Below are 15,395 nucleotides of genomic sequence, written 5' to 3' on the forward strand. Positions count from 1 at the left end.
AAAAAATAATAATAATAATTATAATTTTAAGTGTAAATATTCTTAAAATATTTAAGATTGCTCCCAACACTCAAACAAATGGTGTATCACTTAAAGTCCATTAATAGGCTTGATTTGACATACTAAAAAGTCTAACTCACACATGATATATTGTGTTTTCTCCTTTCAGCTTTCACCATTTAAGCCCGAGATGATAGCATTAACACAATCAAACAGATTTGAGAATAGCACTCACACAATATGCTAAAAAGCTTACTTGACTACCTATATGCCATGTACGCAACCAAATGTTATGCTTTTTACTAGCTCGAATGGATTTGAGAAAGAGCAAAAACTATTCTTTTTTAATATATGAGATTGAGAGGAAGCAAAACAATAAAATAAATTGATAGAACTCGGAAGTCTATCCAAATACCATAGACACGAAAAGTATAAACACTAAAATATTTTATCTTTATCTCTCTTTATTTGTTTTTGGTGTGCATTGTGCGATTTATTTCATATCAATGATATCATATAAGTTTTTCTTGTCTTTCTCAACTTACATAGTTATATATTTTTTATTTATTTTTTCTCATATGGGTCACTGTCGACTTCATTGAGTCTGTTGCCTATCTCTTGTACATAATCTTTCTTTTACAATCTTTGGAATTTTTTAACTATATATTAAATCAGTTAACTAGCTAGAAGCTTCACTGGAGTTTATTTAATAGTTAAAAAAAATCTGGAAGATTTTTGCATATGGGAGGCAGCTGATTTATTTATCTAGATGATTGAAGACAAGTTTCTAAAGAGATAGAGAGTATGTGAAGAATTTATTTCCTTTTGTGAATAATTTATTAGTTATTCACATGCTTTTTTTGTTCACTTATTGATAGTAATACAATTATACAAATTATACAATAAAAATATAATGACTTTTATATGATTAGGTACTTTTTAAATTTATTTTTTATCTATAAAATTTTTCTTAAAACATAAAAAATATGAATAAGTCAATAATAATTATATAATTTTATGAAGTATGATTATTATTTTTTATATATAGTCAAGTATAAAAAATATATATTATTTATATTGACATATAGCGTACACTTTGCCATTCGCTCCTCCAGATACCAAATCTTAGTTCCGCCCCTACCCTGCAACATATTATTAAAAAAATGGTGTCAAAACAATCAAATAAGATAAACTAATGCCTCTAGCCCAATCATGAAGAAAAAAAAAATTGCAGCTGAATTGCCCACAAAAGTTTCCTAATTATAATTAGCATTATTGGTAAGGGATTCAATGTTATTTCATTTTAATTTTTAAAATTGAGATCTCACTGTCCACAAACAATATTGATTTTATAAATTATACATAATATTAGAAACCATTGATTAAAAAAATTATTCTAAAGAAATATATTGATTGAGAATAAACAAATCTTTTAAAAAAAATTAAAATATTTTTTAAATCAAAACATGTTATGATATTTTTCGTACCAATCGTTGCAAACAAAGCCAACCATTGCCTTTTCTTTTTCCACTTTTTACTTTTTTGAGTTATTGTTAGTTGTTCATTGCTTTTCACCCATGTTATAAGCATCATTCATCTGTCACATTTAGTTTATTTTATAATATTAAATTTCAGAATTTTTTTTTCTAATAAATAAATAATTTCATTTTAAACACTCCAAATTGCAGTAGGTGGAGTTGGATACTCTGCTTCAAAAATTTCAAACTTAGGTGCTAAACAATAAAAAAGGTGTAAAAAAACTTACAAAAGAGAGAATTAAGAACTAACAGAGTAGTCTAAATCTCTCTTTTTTTTTTTTTTTTTTTAACCTATAGATCGCAATATAATTCAAGAGATAAAAAAAAAAGTAACTTTTTGTTAACAGTTCTCATAGAGATCTTACCCAAGGTTTCCATTATAACCTGAAAAGTTGTCGTAGATGAGGTTGCACTAGTTTTGGATCAATTGTTGTGGTTGAAGGAGATTTATGTTTCATACTCCATAAGTTTAGATAGATGAGTACTTCAATTTGGAATTTTAGAGAAAACAGTAAGATAGGTGGAAATAGAGAGTTGATTCAGTCACAATCTCACTTCACAATGATTCAAGAAATATAAATTAATAATTATATCGACACGTTGAGCCCATGCACTACTTTGGATGGTGCGAATAACACACTTGTCCATCGTTTTGCAACATGATTTCTTGCCCTTTGTAGATTGGCAGTCGAAGAGCATAGATCAACTACTTTTTGTTCCAAATAAGAAAAAATATAATTCAAGAGAAAAAAAAATAATAAAGTAATCTTTGTTGACAGTTCTCATAGAGGTCTTACCAAGATTTCCATTATAGTTTGAAAGTTATCGTAGATGAGGTTGCACCAGTTTTGGATCAATTGTTGAGGTTGAAGGAGATTTATGTCTCATACTTCATAGATTTAGAATTTTAGAAAAAACTGTAAGATAGGTGGAAATAGAGACTTGATTCAATTATAATCTTACTTCACAAAGATCCAAAAAATATGAATAATTGTATCGACACGTTGTACCCATGCGCTACTTTGGGTAGTACAAATAACACGATCGTCCATCATTTTGCAACACCATTTCCTGCCCTTTGTAGATATGTAGTCGAAGAGCACAGATCTACCACTTTTTGTTCTAAATAAGAAAAGAATTATTCGAAATATAAATATATTTTTTGTTGCAAGTTGATAGATAGACTTCTATAGTTTTATATTATGGTGCATTATATATACATGAAAAATATTAATATTTCCAAATGAGATCTCAACTATTTATTTATTTAATTGATCATGAAAGGGCAAAAATAAAAAAGAATCATAAAAATTTAAAAACTAATTTTTATAGAACAGTCATCATTTTCATTTATCAACTTTCCAAATTCTAATATAAATACATTTATTAGAACTTTCCACTTTTACAAAATTTAATATAAAGTAAATTTTAAAAAAGTATTAAAACTCCTAAAAGAAATCAAAAATTTTTTTAGCTTACCAGCTCAAAGAACAGAATTGTTGCCAAAAATATAAGAAAAATATTAAATAAGAAATTCTATTTGCAGTCTCCACTTGAGGATTGTACATGCATGCTCTTTATTAAATGAGAAAAATCATCATTTTAGGAAAGATATTTTTATAATTTTAAAAAATTTTAAAGATAAAATTACATAAAGCTGCATTGATTTGGGGACTGTATATAGTATTAAAAATCATGAAATTTTTAATTTTTAATTTTAATTTTTACTTAGTGATTAAGTAAACATTTTTAAATGAATATATAATTTTTTTATTTTTAAAAAATATCTAAATAATTTTAAAAAATGTGAAAGAAAAAAAAAAAAAAAAAGTTTTGGAGTGATCGGTAAGAATTATCTGTAAAAATTCTCACTGGACGTAGCAACGTCGAAAAAATAATGTTGACTGACCCTGCACGTATGCATCGTGTCTATGCCTCTTAACCAAACCGTTGCGGACTGGCACTAAATAACTTTGTGCGTGAGCTTCGTAAATCAACGGAACGTATTTTTATTTTTTTAATTTTATACAACGTTTTTTATGCTGATTAATGGGATTGTTAAAGACGTGTTTGTTTCATCAACTGTACTGATATTTATAACAAAATAAGATGACGAGATGGAGTGTTCAGCAAAATTCAGATATTTAAATTAGAAAAATAATCTTAATATAAATATATGAATAAATCTAAATAAATTACCTTTAAATGTTATTTTAGAAATATATTAATTGTGATGACGACTAACCTAAAATATATATCTTGAAGACCCTTTCTACTAAGGAAAAATTTAAGTGCAAGCACAATTACGTATTAATATATACAGTAATATAATATAATTGGTCAAAAAGTAAATTTTATTAAAAACAGTACTAGTTTAAATTTTAAATATGAAAAAATTAATATTAATACACAGATTAATATGTGAATTTACTTATATATAGTAAAACTCTCCTGTTAATTGGAATGATCACTTTCCTAATTAATTATTAGACTTTTATTACACTTGATAGGCCTATTAGGAAGTGGGTACCAAATATTTCCTCATAGGATAATATGTCCTATTATAATTTGAGTAATGTTAAATATAAATTTTAAAAGATAAATTTTATATAAATTTTTTTTTTATAAAAAATTAAATTTCATTAATAAAAATAATTTTTTTAATATTTTTTAAAATTTGATCTATTTTTTACCATAACTTTGTAGACTTGTCTGTTTAAGAGTTATTAAAATCATCACTCCTATAATTTATATTTTCTTAACAAATAAATATTGAGGGTAGGAATATACGTACTGCACGTGTAACGTTACGGTAATAGTATGCTGTACATTCCGTTGTCCACCCACAGTCTCTCTCGCTCTCTCCGATTCTCAGTTCCTCTCTCCCCGTGTCTCGGTCTCTCTCTCTCTCTGTGGAGGCACAGCAGCAAATCGAAGCAGTAATCTCAGTTGAACAAAATTTTCGGCATTCTTAAGCAGGACGATGTGAAGCAGATCCACATCTCCTTCCGAAGAAGCTCTTCGGTCCTTCTCTCTCGATCTCTCCGAAACCTTAGAAAACATAAAAACATTGTAAGAAATGTCGAAAATTAAAACTAAAAATGAAAAAAATTATTTCGTCCCTTTCCTTTTACGGTGCTTTATTGCTTTTTGCATTTCCAGTTATTTTTTGTTTTGTCTTTCGACCACATTTTTTACTCTTTTTTTAATGTATTTTTATCTTTCGGTTAAGATTTTTTGATCGCGGATCAAAGGACTGTTCGTCGTGAGTGGATCATGGCCTCTGTTGAGAATGCTGGGGTGGAGTTGGGGCTAAGCGTGGGCTCCTCGAGCCGAAGCTTCGATTCTCCAGAAGAATCAGTTGGTGCAGCTTCGGCACCTTCGCCATCATTCAACGGTCACGATCAGGCCAACCACAGCCACGTTCGACAACTTATCGACTCCCAGGGCTCACACAACAACAGCGACGGCCCGATTCTGATTCCCCATCACGATCAGCCGCTTTACATTACGGCCCCGGCGCACGTCAACGGCGGCCACATGGCCCCGCAGAGCTTCGATGTGAAGATCGGGGCCCCCCGATCCAACGGCGGGGATTTGGAGAGGAATGGGGACGCTATGGCCGGCGGCGGAGAGAGCCTCAACCGGGACATGAGGGAGTTGCAGGAGCTGTTCTCGAAGCTGAACCCCTTGGCCGAGGAGTTTGTGCCTTTATCGCTGGTGGGTTTGAATGGTGGATTCTACGCTAATAACTTGGAAATGCAAGGCAACAACAGAAATGGATTTGTTAACGGCAACGCCGGCCGACGGGTATGTATATGTATCATTTCCCTTTCTTTTTCTTCTCGACCCTTCGTTTGGTGCCCGAGAAAAAGATGGAAAAAGGACATAAAAATGATAGCTTTCAGGTTTCTAGTAGTATTTTGGCTTTTGAAGGATGATAATTTTGTGCTAGGGCTGAGTTCATTGGACGGTGTTGTTTTCACAGGTTCAAAGGCTAATAGGGTTTAGGATTCTGGGTTTTAGGATTTAAAATGTTTCTTGGTGGGTGTTTGTCTCAGAGGAAGAATTATAATCAAGGGAAACGGAGGCTGAACACCAGGACAAGTTTGGCTCAGCGAGAGGAGTCCATTCGGAGGACTGTGTATGTGTCTGACATTGATCAACAGGTATGACATAATAGGCGTTCTGGGTTGTCAATTCTTATCTGTAGTTCATGGTTTACTGTCAAGTGTCTGTCAGTGAGTATAACATTTATGTTTTGGGTTTTTGGGACATAGGTCACTGAAGAACAGCTTGCAGCTCTGTTTGTCAACTGTGGACAGGTAATGGAACTTTCTCTGCGTGCAGTTTTTGCATAGGGTGGCTAAGATTTTGGTCTTGAACAAGTGCTTTTTGTGTGTGAAGGTTGTTGACTGTCGTATATGTGGTGACCCCAATTCTGTTCTTCGTTTTGCCTTTATTGAGTTTACTGATGAAGGTAATGTGAAGTTATACGATACATAGTTATAAAAAAAAAAGTTACATGGTGCATATTTATAGAGTTTTTGGGTGTGGCGAAGATATGTGATGGTTAGTTGATCAGTAGTTCTGTTTTTTATGCAGAAGGTGCAATGGCTGCTTTAAATCTGTCAGGGACAATGCTTGGATTCTACCCTGTGAGAGTGCTGCCTTCTAAAACAGCTATTGCACCAGTTAACCCAACTTTTTTGCCTAGGGTGAGGAAGCCCTATTATCAACATTTCATTTTTCATCATCCACAGTTGCTTGGTTATGTATTGATTTGGCAAGTTATTTTGATTCCAGACTGAAGATGAACGTGAGATGTGTGCACGAACCATATATTGTACAAATATTGACAAAAAGGTGATCCTTTTTAGTATTTTTATTGTCAAATATTGTCCATGGTGAGGCCCGCAAAAGCCTTATTAGATAATTCTCTGGCTTGTTTTGCACAGGTTTCTCAAGCTGATGTTAAACTCTTTTTTGAATCAGTCTGCGGAGAGGTTTGTGATCATCCCTAACATAACTGAAACTTCTATTTCTTCTTGATCTTACAATGATCATTTTTGTAAGAAATGCACTAGTGAGGATAACATTTATTTATTTAATTATTTTTTAATGCAGGTTTATCGCTTGAGGCTACTAGGGGACTATAACCATTCCACTCGTATTGCTTTTGTTGAGTTTGTTATGGTAATTACTAATTTTTCTTGATTAGTGCATGCTGTAACATTTTGCTTTCCATATGTATTTTTGTCTATAAAAGGGTCAAAACTTGTAAAGCTAGGGGGCTTAAATATGTATTTGACAATGAATGGAGGGTTTTCAAACGACCAGTGCTTCAAAAGAAAATTCTAGTGACTTAGCTTTAGTTCTAGATCTATAGTATAGCCCAAATGCTGTAAATGGTTGACAAGAATCGCTTCTATGGACAGTAAGGGTTTTGGTATTGAGTTACCTGTCAAGTTGCAGCCTGGTGGTCAAAGAACGAGCTTGGGATAGGTGTAGACTCAGACATCCTGTGTGCAATTCTGCATTAGGAGGTCCCTTGGATTACCTGATACATGATTGTGACATGATTGTGACAAATGGGATTGTGTATCAGGGGCTTACTTCCTATGGGTGGGTTCGACGGTCCCTTTCTTCACAAGGTTACCTGTCATTAAAAAGGGGTTATGTATTGAGTTATTGGATGAGCCTTCATGATTACTCTCAATAGCATAGTTGCTATCATCTTTAACCATTGAGCCCCTTGGATTAATCTTGATTGTGTTAAGATTGGAACGAGATGGTTTAAACTATGTTCATGGGTCGTTTTTGTTTGTTCTGTAAAAATTATGTTGATTTTGAGTTATTATCATGAAACCTCTTCTTTTATTGTAGCTGCCAATGATAATGTTTATCAACAGTGGTATTTGTGATTGCACATTGCTGTCTTATTAATTAAAATCAAGGTTATGTAGAAATTGGTGATGTTTTTGGTTGTATCCCATTTAACTTAAAGGATACCCATTTAGTTTGTAAATTTGTAATTGTGATGATCTTATGCTACATTTTTAATACTTGAAGAATTGGTAGATTGTTCTCCTAGAGTTTGAACAATGGGGATACCTCTTTTATTCAATTGAGTGCCCCCTTCAGATTTTTCATTGTATTGTGTTGAATTATGCTTATTCAATATATTTTTCTTTTTTTTGCTGGTTTGATTTATAAGGTGTGGCTTCCCTTGTTTGGAGGAAAAATTTCATTCTGGTCGGTCTGAAGATTCTGAAGGATAGTGTGAGAGTGTATTCATAGTTCTTTTTGCACCCATATTTATTCTTGCCAAAAAGGATTGTTTATATGGCTATCAAGAGATAAATAGTAAGTATCATAATTACTATAAAATGTAACTTTGGTTCAACACATCCAAGTAGGATAAAGGTGTGGATTTGATTAGACCAAGAAGTCATGCTTAGTGGGTCATAAAAATGAGAAGTGTTTTAAGCCAACTATAGTGATGAGGAAATTCGGAGCAAGAATAGTCAGTTTGATTAATTTGGTGGACTGACGACAAATAATTGGTGCTCTCAGTCCAGAAATAAGGTAGGCAGAGGGTAAAATGTGATGGTCTGTGCAATAATGAAGAATCTTGATCAGAGAAGGAAAAAAAAAATCTTGACCCATTCCTTGATATGCAAACAATATAGATTTGGCCTACATCTTCATTGAGTTTCATATATGAGTTGACACGATATGAGCCATTTTGGCTAACATAAGTTCAGTGGCTTGGACATTCTGTGCCTTGCTTATCTGCTTACTTTGTTTCCCAACAAAATACTGCTAATGTCAGGGTGGATCCCTATTGTGGTAGACTTGTCCAATGCCATTTTTTAAATTACATCAATACTACATTAACCAAATGAACAACCTATTTTTTCACTTAACTTGAACGTTCTTATTCACTGCATTATTTTATTAACCTTTCTTAACCGGATTTATTAAATGTCTTCCTGACATCTACATGGCGAACATGATCTATTGCACTGACATTTTGGAGCCCTATTTAAAAAGACCAAATGCCTTGAGAAAGTTGCCATGGGAGAGCAGATAATAGGTTTCGGGTTGGGCTTTTTTACTCTATATAATTTCTGTTGATCGTAAAGAGAGGTACAGCTTTGTAGTGGATTATTTGGGTCCAAGGTTGCTTTATAATGCCCTATTGGTTACAGTCTATGAATTATGCCATCCACAATTTGGCAAAAACATTTTTTTTTTTTTCAAAAGATACCTTCTATTTTATGAAATTTGACTTTTAGATTAAGTAAAAGCTTTATTTGAAACTTTAGAGAGATGTTTGCAAGACTTTTCCCCATTCCTTTTTGTTCAAATGTCTGATGTTCATAGCACTATGTCTGTTCTTTGTTAGAGGGATGTGAAACTTGAGAGTTATTTAGCTTTGTAAAGAACAACAGAAGATTTCAGATTATTACCACATCCCCAGAAGTGTTATATAACCTTGTGCTATTGTTGGATTTATGAGAATTTTGATCAAATTATAACAGGCGATCAATTCATTAGATTTGGAAATTAGTGTTTATTTTTAGAAGTTCCAGTACTTCCCTACAAGGCAGCTCTGTGCTGAGCTGTGCTGATCATGATACTTGGTCTCATGAGACCTGTTAGTGGTTGGTTTTATCTTAGCACTGGTGCTTTCTGGATGAATGGAAGTCAAAAGGGTTGCTTATGCAAAGCTTATTTATAGTCTGGCTCAATCAAAAGCCCATAGTGAATTAAATTATGCCTGTCAATTGAGTATTCTATGTTCCTTTAATTTATTAGATCATTTGCTACTTAAATTACGTCCTGCCTATAAATCAAGAGTTGATATTTTTGTTGTGCAATAAACTTTCTGGCACCTCTTAAAGTGGTTCAGTCCCATTTGGGGGTGGAGTTATATTTAATAAGTTAACTTCCACGTCTGGTCCCTCTTAAAGTGGGTCTTGGAGTTATTTACCAATAAAATTAGGTTCGAACAGTTACGGTGCAAAAATATAGTCACATGTTTGCATTGATATGTACACATGCATGTCTTAGGCAGACTAGATTATGTTATGATTTGCGGTTGATGAGAATAAAGTGGTTAGGATCACATTGTAAGGTCATGTTGTTTGGTGTTTTGTGAGTGGCTGCACTGTAAGGCTGTATCACTGATGACCATAAAATTGATTATTTTAAGTGGGGTTTAGGGTGCATGCTATATCTGCTCGTGGTTTGACTTGAAAGCTATGAGAAGTACTACAAACACAAAAAGATCACATAAAAGTAATTCTAAAGACTGACATGATTTCATATAATATGTTATATATACTTTACAATAAAAATAATTTTACAATTTAACGTACCACATTATGTCACATCAATTTGTAGATTTTGTTTTGTATGATCTCTTTGTGGTTAAAGTATTTCACTTGAGCTATATTGGTGGCTTTATTGAATGTCAATATAAACATAAGATATTTTTCTACCTGCAGGCTGAAAGTGCAATTGCCGCTCTAAACTGTAGTGGTGTGGTTCTGGGTTCCCTGCCGATAAGGTCTTGCTTGCTCTTTCATTCCCCAACCACAATTTTTTTAGTTTTAATTTGAAATATTTTGTATAATAATTTTTGGTGTTGTGTACAATCAGGGTAAGCCCGTCAAAGACGCCTGTCCGTCCTCGTGCTCCCCGTCTTCCCATACATTAAACACCTCCGGCTCTCCCATCTGATTCCCTGTTCTGGTTTATATATATATATATATATATATTCAAATACACACACACACCCCATGTAAAGATGTTTTCCATCTCTGGCTGTCTATTCCTCCGCTTCGATGATGTGCCATCTTTTGTTATCATAGGGTTTATGCTTTGTCTATCCTAGCATATGTAGAGTTGGACAGGACCTCGGAGGCCTTGGAAGATTTTATATATACTGCTCAACCTCGGAGGCCTTGGAAGATTTTATATATACTGCTCATTACCATGGATTGGGATACTCCCTAGATTAAACACTAATACATAATTTTCCCACTCGTGAGCAGGTTACTTAAAACACTAGTAGTGGGCTCAACAAATACAATACTTGGTTAAAGTTGAACTAAATTGCACAAAATGTGGGCTCGACAAATAAACAGTAAATTTAACTTTCAATATTCTCATTGACCAAATATATTGAGTCATTGTTGCTGGCCAAAATAATATGTTGGCATAAAAACTTCTATTCCTGCTGACAGCTTCATTTTGTTTTCTGGCCAAAATTTTTTATTGGACTTTGATGTCGGTCACTGATAATATAATGAAAGATTTTAATGCTACAACAATTAGAATTAAAATAATAAAAAGTTAAAAATTAATATTTTAATAGAATAGTAAAAAATTTATCGAATCTATTATTTGATGTTGTAAAAAGTGATTATTTAAAATTTATAAAAATAAATATTTAATTAAATTTTAATTAAAATTTATTGAGACATATTTATAGCATCTTTCTGACACCATTTGAAAAGTAAAAAAGTGTCTTTTGTGACACTAATAAAGTGGTCTTTTGTTCTGCAAAGTTGCAGTTTCTCCTAGAGAGCTGTTTCAAAGGTAGCTTGACAGTCATATGGCTGCCTTGCTGTGCACACGTGCACACATAGAGCTAGGCACGCGCCGCACGCGCATGCACATTTTACACACAAGTTTTATGCTGACTAATTTACTAGCTGCCAATTGTCTTCGGGTCATATTTACTTGCCGGATTTTGAGAACTTTTTAAGGGGTTTTATGTGACCACTCTGTGTGTTATTATTACTCCATATAACGAAAATAAACAGAATATACTTTCAAATAATACATCCATATCGTATCAGACCATCAAAAGGAATGTGCTGACATTAGTTCTAATTTGAAATAGTAGTCTCTTCGCAAAATCTGCTGCATTCATGTAGCTATGTGACATAGGAGCTTATTGGCATTCATGTCAGCGTGTAAGAAAGGCTTAAAAGTGTAGCAGGCATCTCAATGATCTCCCATCGATGAGCAGCTGGAATGCATCGTTTATCTTCTCAAATGGAAGCTCATGCGTGATAAACTCATCCAAATTCACCACCTGAAATTAACCCAAACATGAGAGACTGACGTGTTTGGAATTACTGGGAAAAATATCATATGCAGAGAGACTAAAGCAGAAGTGTTTAAAGTTACCGACCCCCTTCATGCATTGTTGAGCAAAATGAGGCAGTTGGGTCTTCCCTTTGAAGCCTCCAAAGACTGATGCGATTATAATGCGACCATCAAACAACTCCATTGGATGCAGAGGAAGCATTCTTGGGGTTGGATGGATTCCCAACACTACTGTCAATCCCCAGCCCTGCTCATTAACAACAGCCCAACAGGCAACAGCAAAAGACAGAAAAATTCAAAAACGCAGAATTGTTGTAGCTGTTGAATGAAACAAGAAGAAATATTACAAACCTTATGAGAAGACAAGAAAGCCTCCCGTAGAACATCCAAATTTCCTGCACACTCAAAGCTGTAGTCCACGCCTCCTCCTGTCATTTCCCTGATAATCTGACAACAACAAAGTAGTGTCATAAATATATATATATATATATATATATTCGAGTTTACGCTTTTTTGTTGTTGTTTCATATGGGGATGAGGAACGTGTAGAAAATTATGGTCTTTGAACTTCAAATAGATAACTTTAATTAATCACGAACCTCATGCACTGGCTTCTCCTGATCCCTTGGATTTATAGTGTCGGTGATTCCCATTGCTCGGCCTACACATCAGATAAAGTCAGCACTGACCATTCCCTGTACATTATTGCTCTTCCAACGAAGCATAAACATATACAGAGCACGTTGCCTCCAGAATGCAACAGAGAGAGAGAGAGAGCCAAGAAGGAAAGAAACAATTAAGCATGAGACTACCTTTGATGAATTTGTTGGGGTTGATATCAACACCAATTATCTTAGATGCTCCTCGTGATCGTGCCCCTTCTGCAACCTACACGTGCCATATTTTTAATTGCATATAGTTTATTACTGGATCTGGTAATATAAATGTGTCTAAAAAATCAACTAACTTACTGCAAGTCCCACTGCGCCCAAGCCAAAAATTGCCACACTTGATCCTGCCTTTACATCGGCTGTATTCCATGCAGCTCCAACTCCTTGATCAGGTTCCAAGCATTTCACGTGTCCAAACAGGGCAAACAGTCAGGGATATCAACACCTGATTTGGCATCTTGCACTACTTCCAAAAATAGAAAACTTGGATTCCCATATATCTACATCTAAAAGCGTTGCTGTTTGGTACCAGTAGTTCAACTTTATTCCTATTTATTTGTCGCAAAAAGCATGACAGTTGGGGGAAATAAAGCAATTGGTGCTGGACTTTTGACTTGGATTATTAAATTCCGGCCTTGGGGTATGGAAATCTGTGATAATACTTGTAGAATATTCAAGGCCCTCGTTTGAACTTTGAATTGCATGTGATATGCCGTCAGCTTATTACTATTTAATATTAAAGTGTATATTTATATTAATTATTTAACGTATTCCTGAAAGTCGGCATCATTGAGGAGAGAGGGTTCATTAAGAGAGTCATATGCAATATTGCAGTAAAGTACTCGAGCATCATGGGAACTATTTTTTAACATATTATATATATCTAGTAGCTTTAAGAAATTTTCTGAAAATTTTTCTTCATAAAATTAACAATAACAATTCTACCGTCTGGCTAGTAGCTATGGTGGATGAAAAGTATGTTTTTTTTCCTCTACTTCGAAATATTAGGGGTTGGGGGGCCAGCCTCTTACCGGTAGAAACGCCGCAGCTGAGCAAGGTCATCTTCTTGAGGGGAGCCGCTGGGTCAACCTTGACGACGCATGCGGACTCGAGCACCGTGTACTCGCTGAAAGTGGAGGTGTTGAGGAAATGGAATATGGGTTTCCCGTCTTCAAGCGTCGAAAACCTGCTTTTTCCGTCGCTCACCATCACGGTCTTGAAAGGGTTCACCCCAGATCTCTCGCACATATTCGTTTTCTCGCGCTTGCAGTAGATGCAGTCTCCACACTCTCCGTTGAATATAGGAACGACATGGTCCCCTTCTTTCATGTCTCTAACGCCTTCACCCACGCTCTCAACAATCCTATATGCAAGCGCCAGCCCAACTTTGTCAATAAAGCTCATTTCTCCAATTTCTAATCCATAACAATAATATAAATGTAGCAGCTACTGCTAGCATATATATTTTTCAGTTACCCGGAAGCTTCATGGCCCAGAATACGAGGGTATGCTCTCTGAGCTTCATTCTTCATATATATATACGCGGGGGTGAGATGGATAATAACTCATCAGAGAAATCTCATAAACAGGTCATATTTATAAACAAAAAGATGTTTTTGTGATTCACGTTTGGGATATATATACGTACCTCGCCTTGCCAAGCGCTGAGATCGGTATGACAGATTGAAGTGAAGAGGATCTTGATTCGAACCTCCATTTTTTGAGGAGGATCTACTCGTACTTGTTCCACCACAAAAGGCTCTCCCGGGCCATAAACAACAGCAGCTTCACCACCCACGCACGCACGGAAAATGCAAAATCAACGTTCATTTGTTGCAGATCATAATTAAGATAATCATGAATGATGATGGTATATGCGTGAGAAAGTTTGTGCTGCTAGACGGTAGGCAAGACTCTTACCCCTGCAAGTGATGACCTTCCCGGCTGTCTCACTTGAATTGGACCAATTGTTGGCAGGCTTTCCATTGGAGTTTTCCATTTTTCCTTTGTGCACGATGGTCAGATGATTGAAACCAGTATTTGGAAATTCAAGGCTGAACACCGTTTTTGTGACTACGGTTCTTAATTCTGACTTATATGTATCTCCTTAAAAGCCACTACACGCAAATGACCAGGAATGAATGGTATCTTTGTTTGACACTTTCTGTTTCCCTTATGCCCCTGTATGACCGGCTGTAATCACTGATGTGCCCCTGACTCTTGTATTCTACTTTCCAGCTATTTGGTTGTTTCCTTTTTATTACGCTTCTGCTCCTGTATGGTTGATTGTAATTATAATTGTGCCCCTTGGTTGCGATTTGGTCCCTGGCTGACCGAGTACAAACTCGGTTTCTCCTCTTCTTCGTCCATCAATATCGTTTATCTGAAGACCCCACTTGCTTCTCGTTGGGTTGCCTTCTAAAATATCTCTGTTCTACAGTGCGGTGAGGAGATGTAATTGTCATTCCTTTCCTCCTGTCCACCATTCCTTGTGAAAAACATGAAGCATCCTAGAAGTAAGAATCTGAATGGACGAAAATGAATGTACTTGCAGAAGACATTATTGAAAAAATAATAGAAGCCTAAAGTCTTTCTCTTCTTGCTCTTTCAAAATGTTATCTTTCAACGGGGCAAACTAAAACGTACAGAGAAGAAAAGGGACTTAGCCATTCATATGGAAACTTTTTGGAGTCCTCCCATTAAAGACTCAAATCCTAAAAGGTTTAAGAAATTTCCATAATAAAAATCCTTAAGCTTCTAGACCTACATATGTAATTTACCACATTTGAATAGGATATAATCCTACGTTATTAAGGTGCAATAAACCCAAAATAATTACTTAACTTAGTGGGTTTAACCAAAGTACCATTATGAGCAATATATATATCTAATCCGTTTTTATAAAACATGCAATCAAATGTAGCTCATATTTGTAATTATTCTAACATTCTCCTACTTGGGCGAACATTGATTGCCAAAAAAAACAAAAAAAAAAATGTTTTGAAAATGACTCTCGGGTTAGACTACATAGGTGGCCACACAAATATATATCTCAAAT

The 15,395-nt window shown here is 34.7% G+C and overlaps 2 protein-coding genes across 2 annotated transcripts; one reads left to right on the plus strand and one right to left on the minus strand.

Annotated features, from left to right (window-relative positions):
* The first annotated feature begins 4,357 nt into the window (after positions 1-4,357).
* On the plus strand, positions 4,358-10,594 carry LOC122282602 (polyadenylate-binding protein-interacting protein 11-like). The gene is made up of 11 exons (XM_043094540.1): positions 4,358-4,610; positions 4,771-5,348; positions 5,600-5,707; positions 5,819-5,863; positions 5,946-6,018; positions 6,144-6,256; positions 6,345-6,404; positions 6,497-6,544; positions 6,666-6,734; positions 10,055-10,116; positions 10,209-10,594. Exons 2-11 carry the CDS (start codon positions 4,815-4,817, stop codon positions 10,264-10,266), a joined length of 1,170 nt encoding a protein of 389 aa, XP_042950474.1. The 5' UTR covers positions 4,358-4,610; positions 4,771-4,814; the 3' UTR covers positions 10,267-10,594.
* A 729-nt stretch (positions 10,595-11,323) lies between these two features.
* Positions 11,324-14,472, minus strand: LOC122280705 (alcohol dehydrogenase-like 4). Its single transcript, XM_043091688.1, has 10 exons — positions 14,258-14,472; positions 13,986-14,122; positions 13,814-13,863; positions 13,369-13,700; positions 12,638-12,720; positions 12,479-12,554; positions 12,266-12,327; positions 12,018-12,113; positions 11,752-11,913; positions 11,324-11,652 (listed from the first exon to the last, which is right to left on the minus strand). The coding sequence occupies exons 1-10, from the start codon at positions 14,334-14,336 to the stop codon at positions 11,542-11,544; spliced, it is 1,188 nt and encodes a 395-aa protein (XP_042947622.1). The 5' UTR covers positions 14,337-14,472; the 3' UTR covers positions 11,324-11,541.
* Positions 14,473-15,395: the final 923 nt, after the last annotated feature.

The sequence above is a fragment of the Carya illinoinensis genome, chromosome 11 (assembly GCF_018687715.1).
Source record: "Carya illinoinensis cultivar Pawnee chromosome 11, C.illinoinensisPawnee_v1, whole genome shotgun sequence".
NCBI lineage: Eukaryota > Viridiplantae > Streptophyta > Magnoliopsida > Fagales > Juglandaceae > Carya > Carya illinoinensis.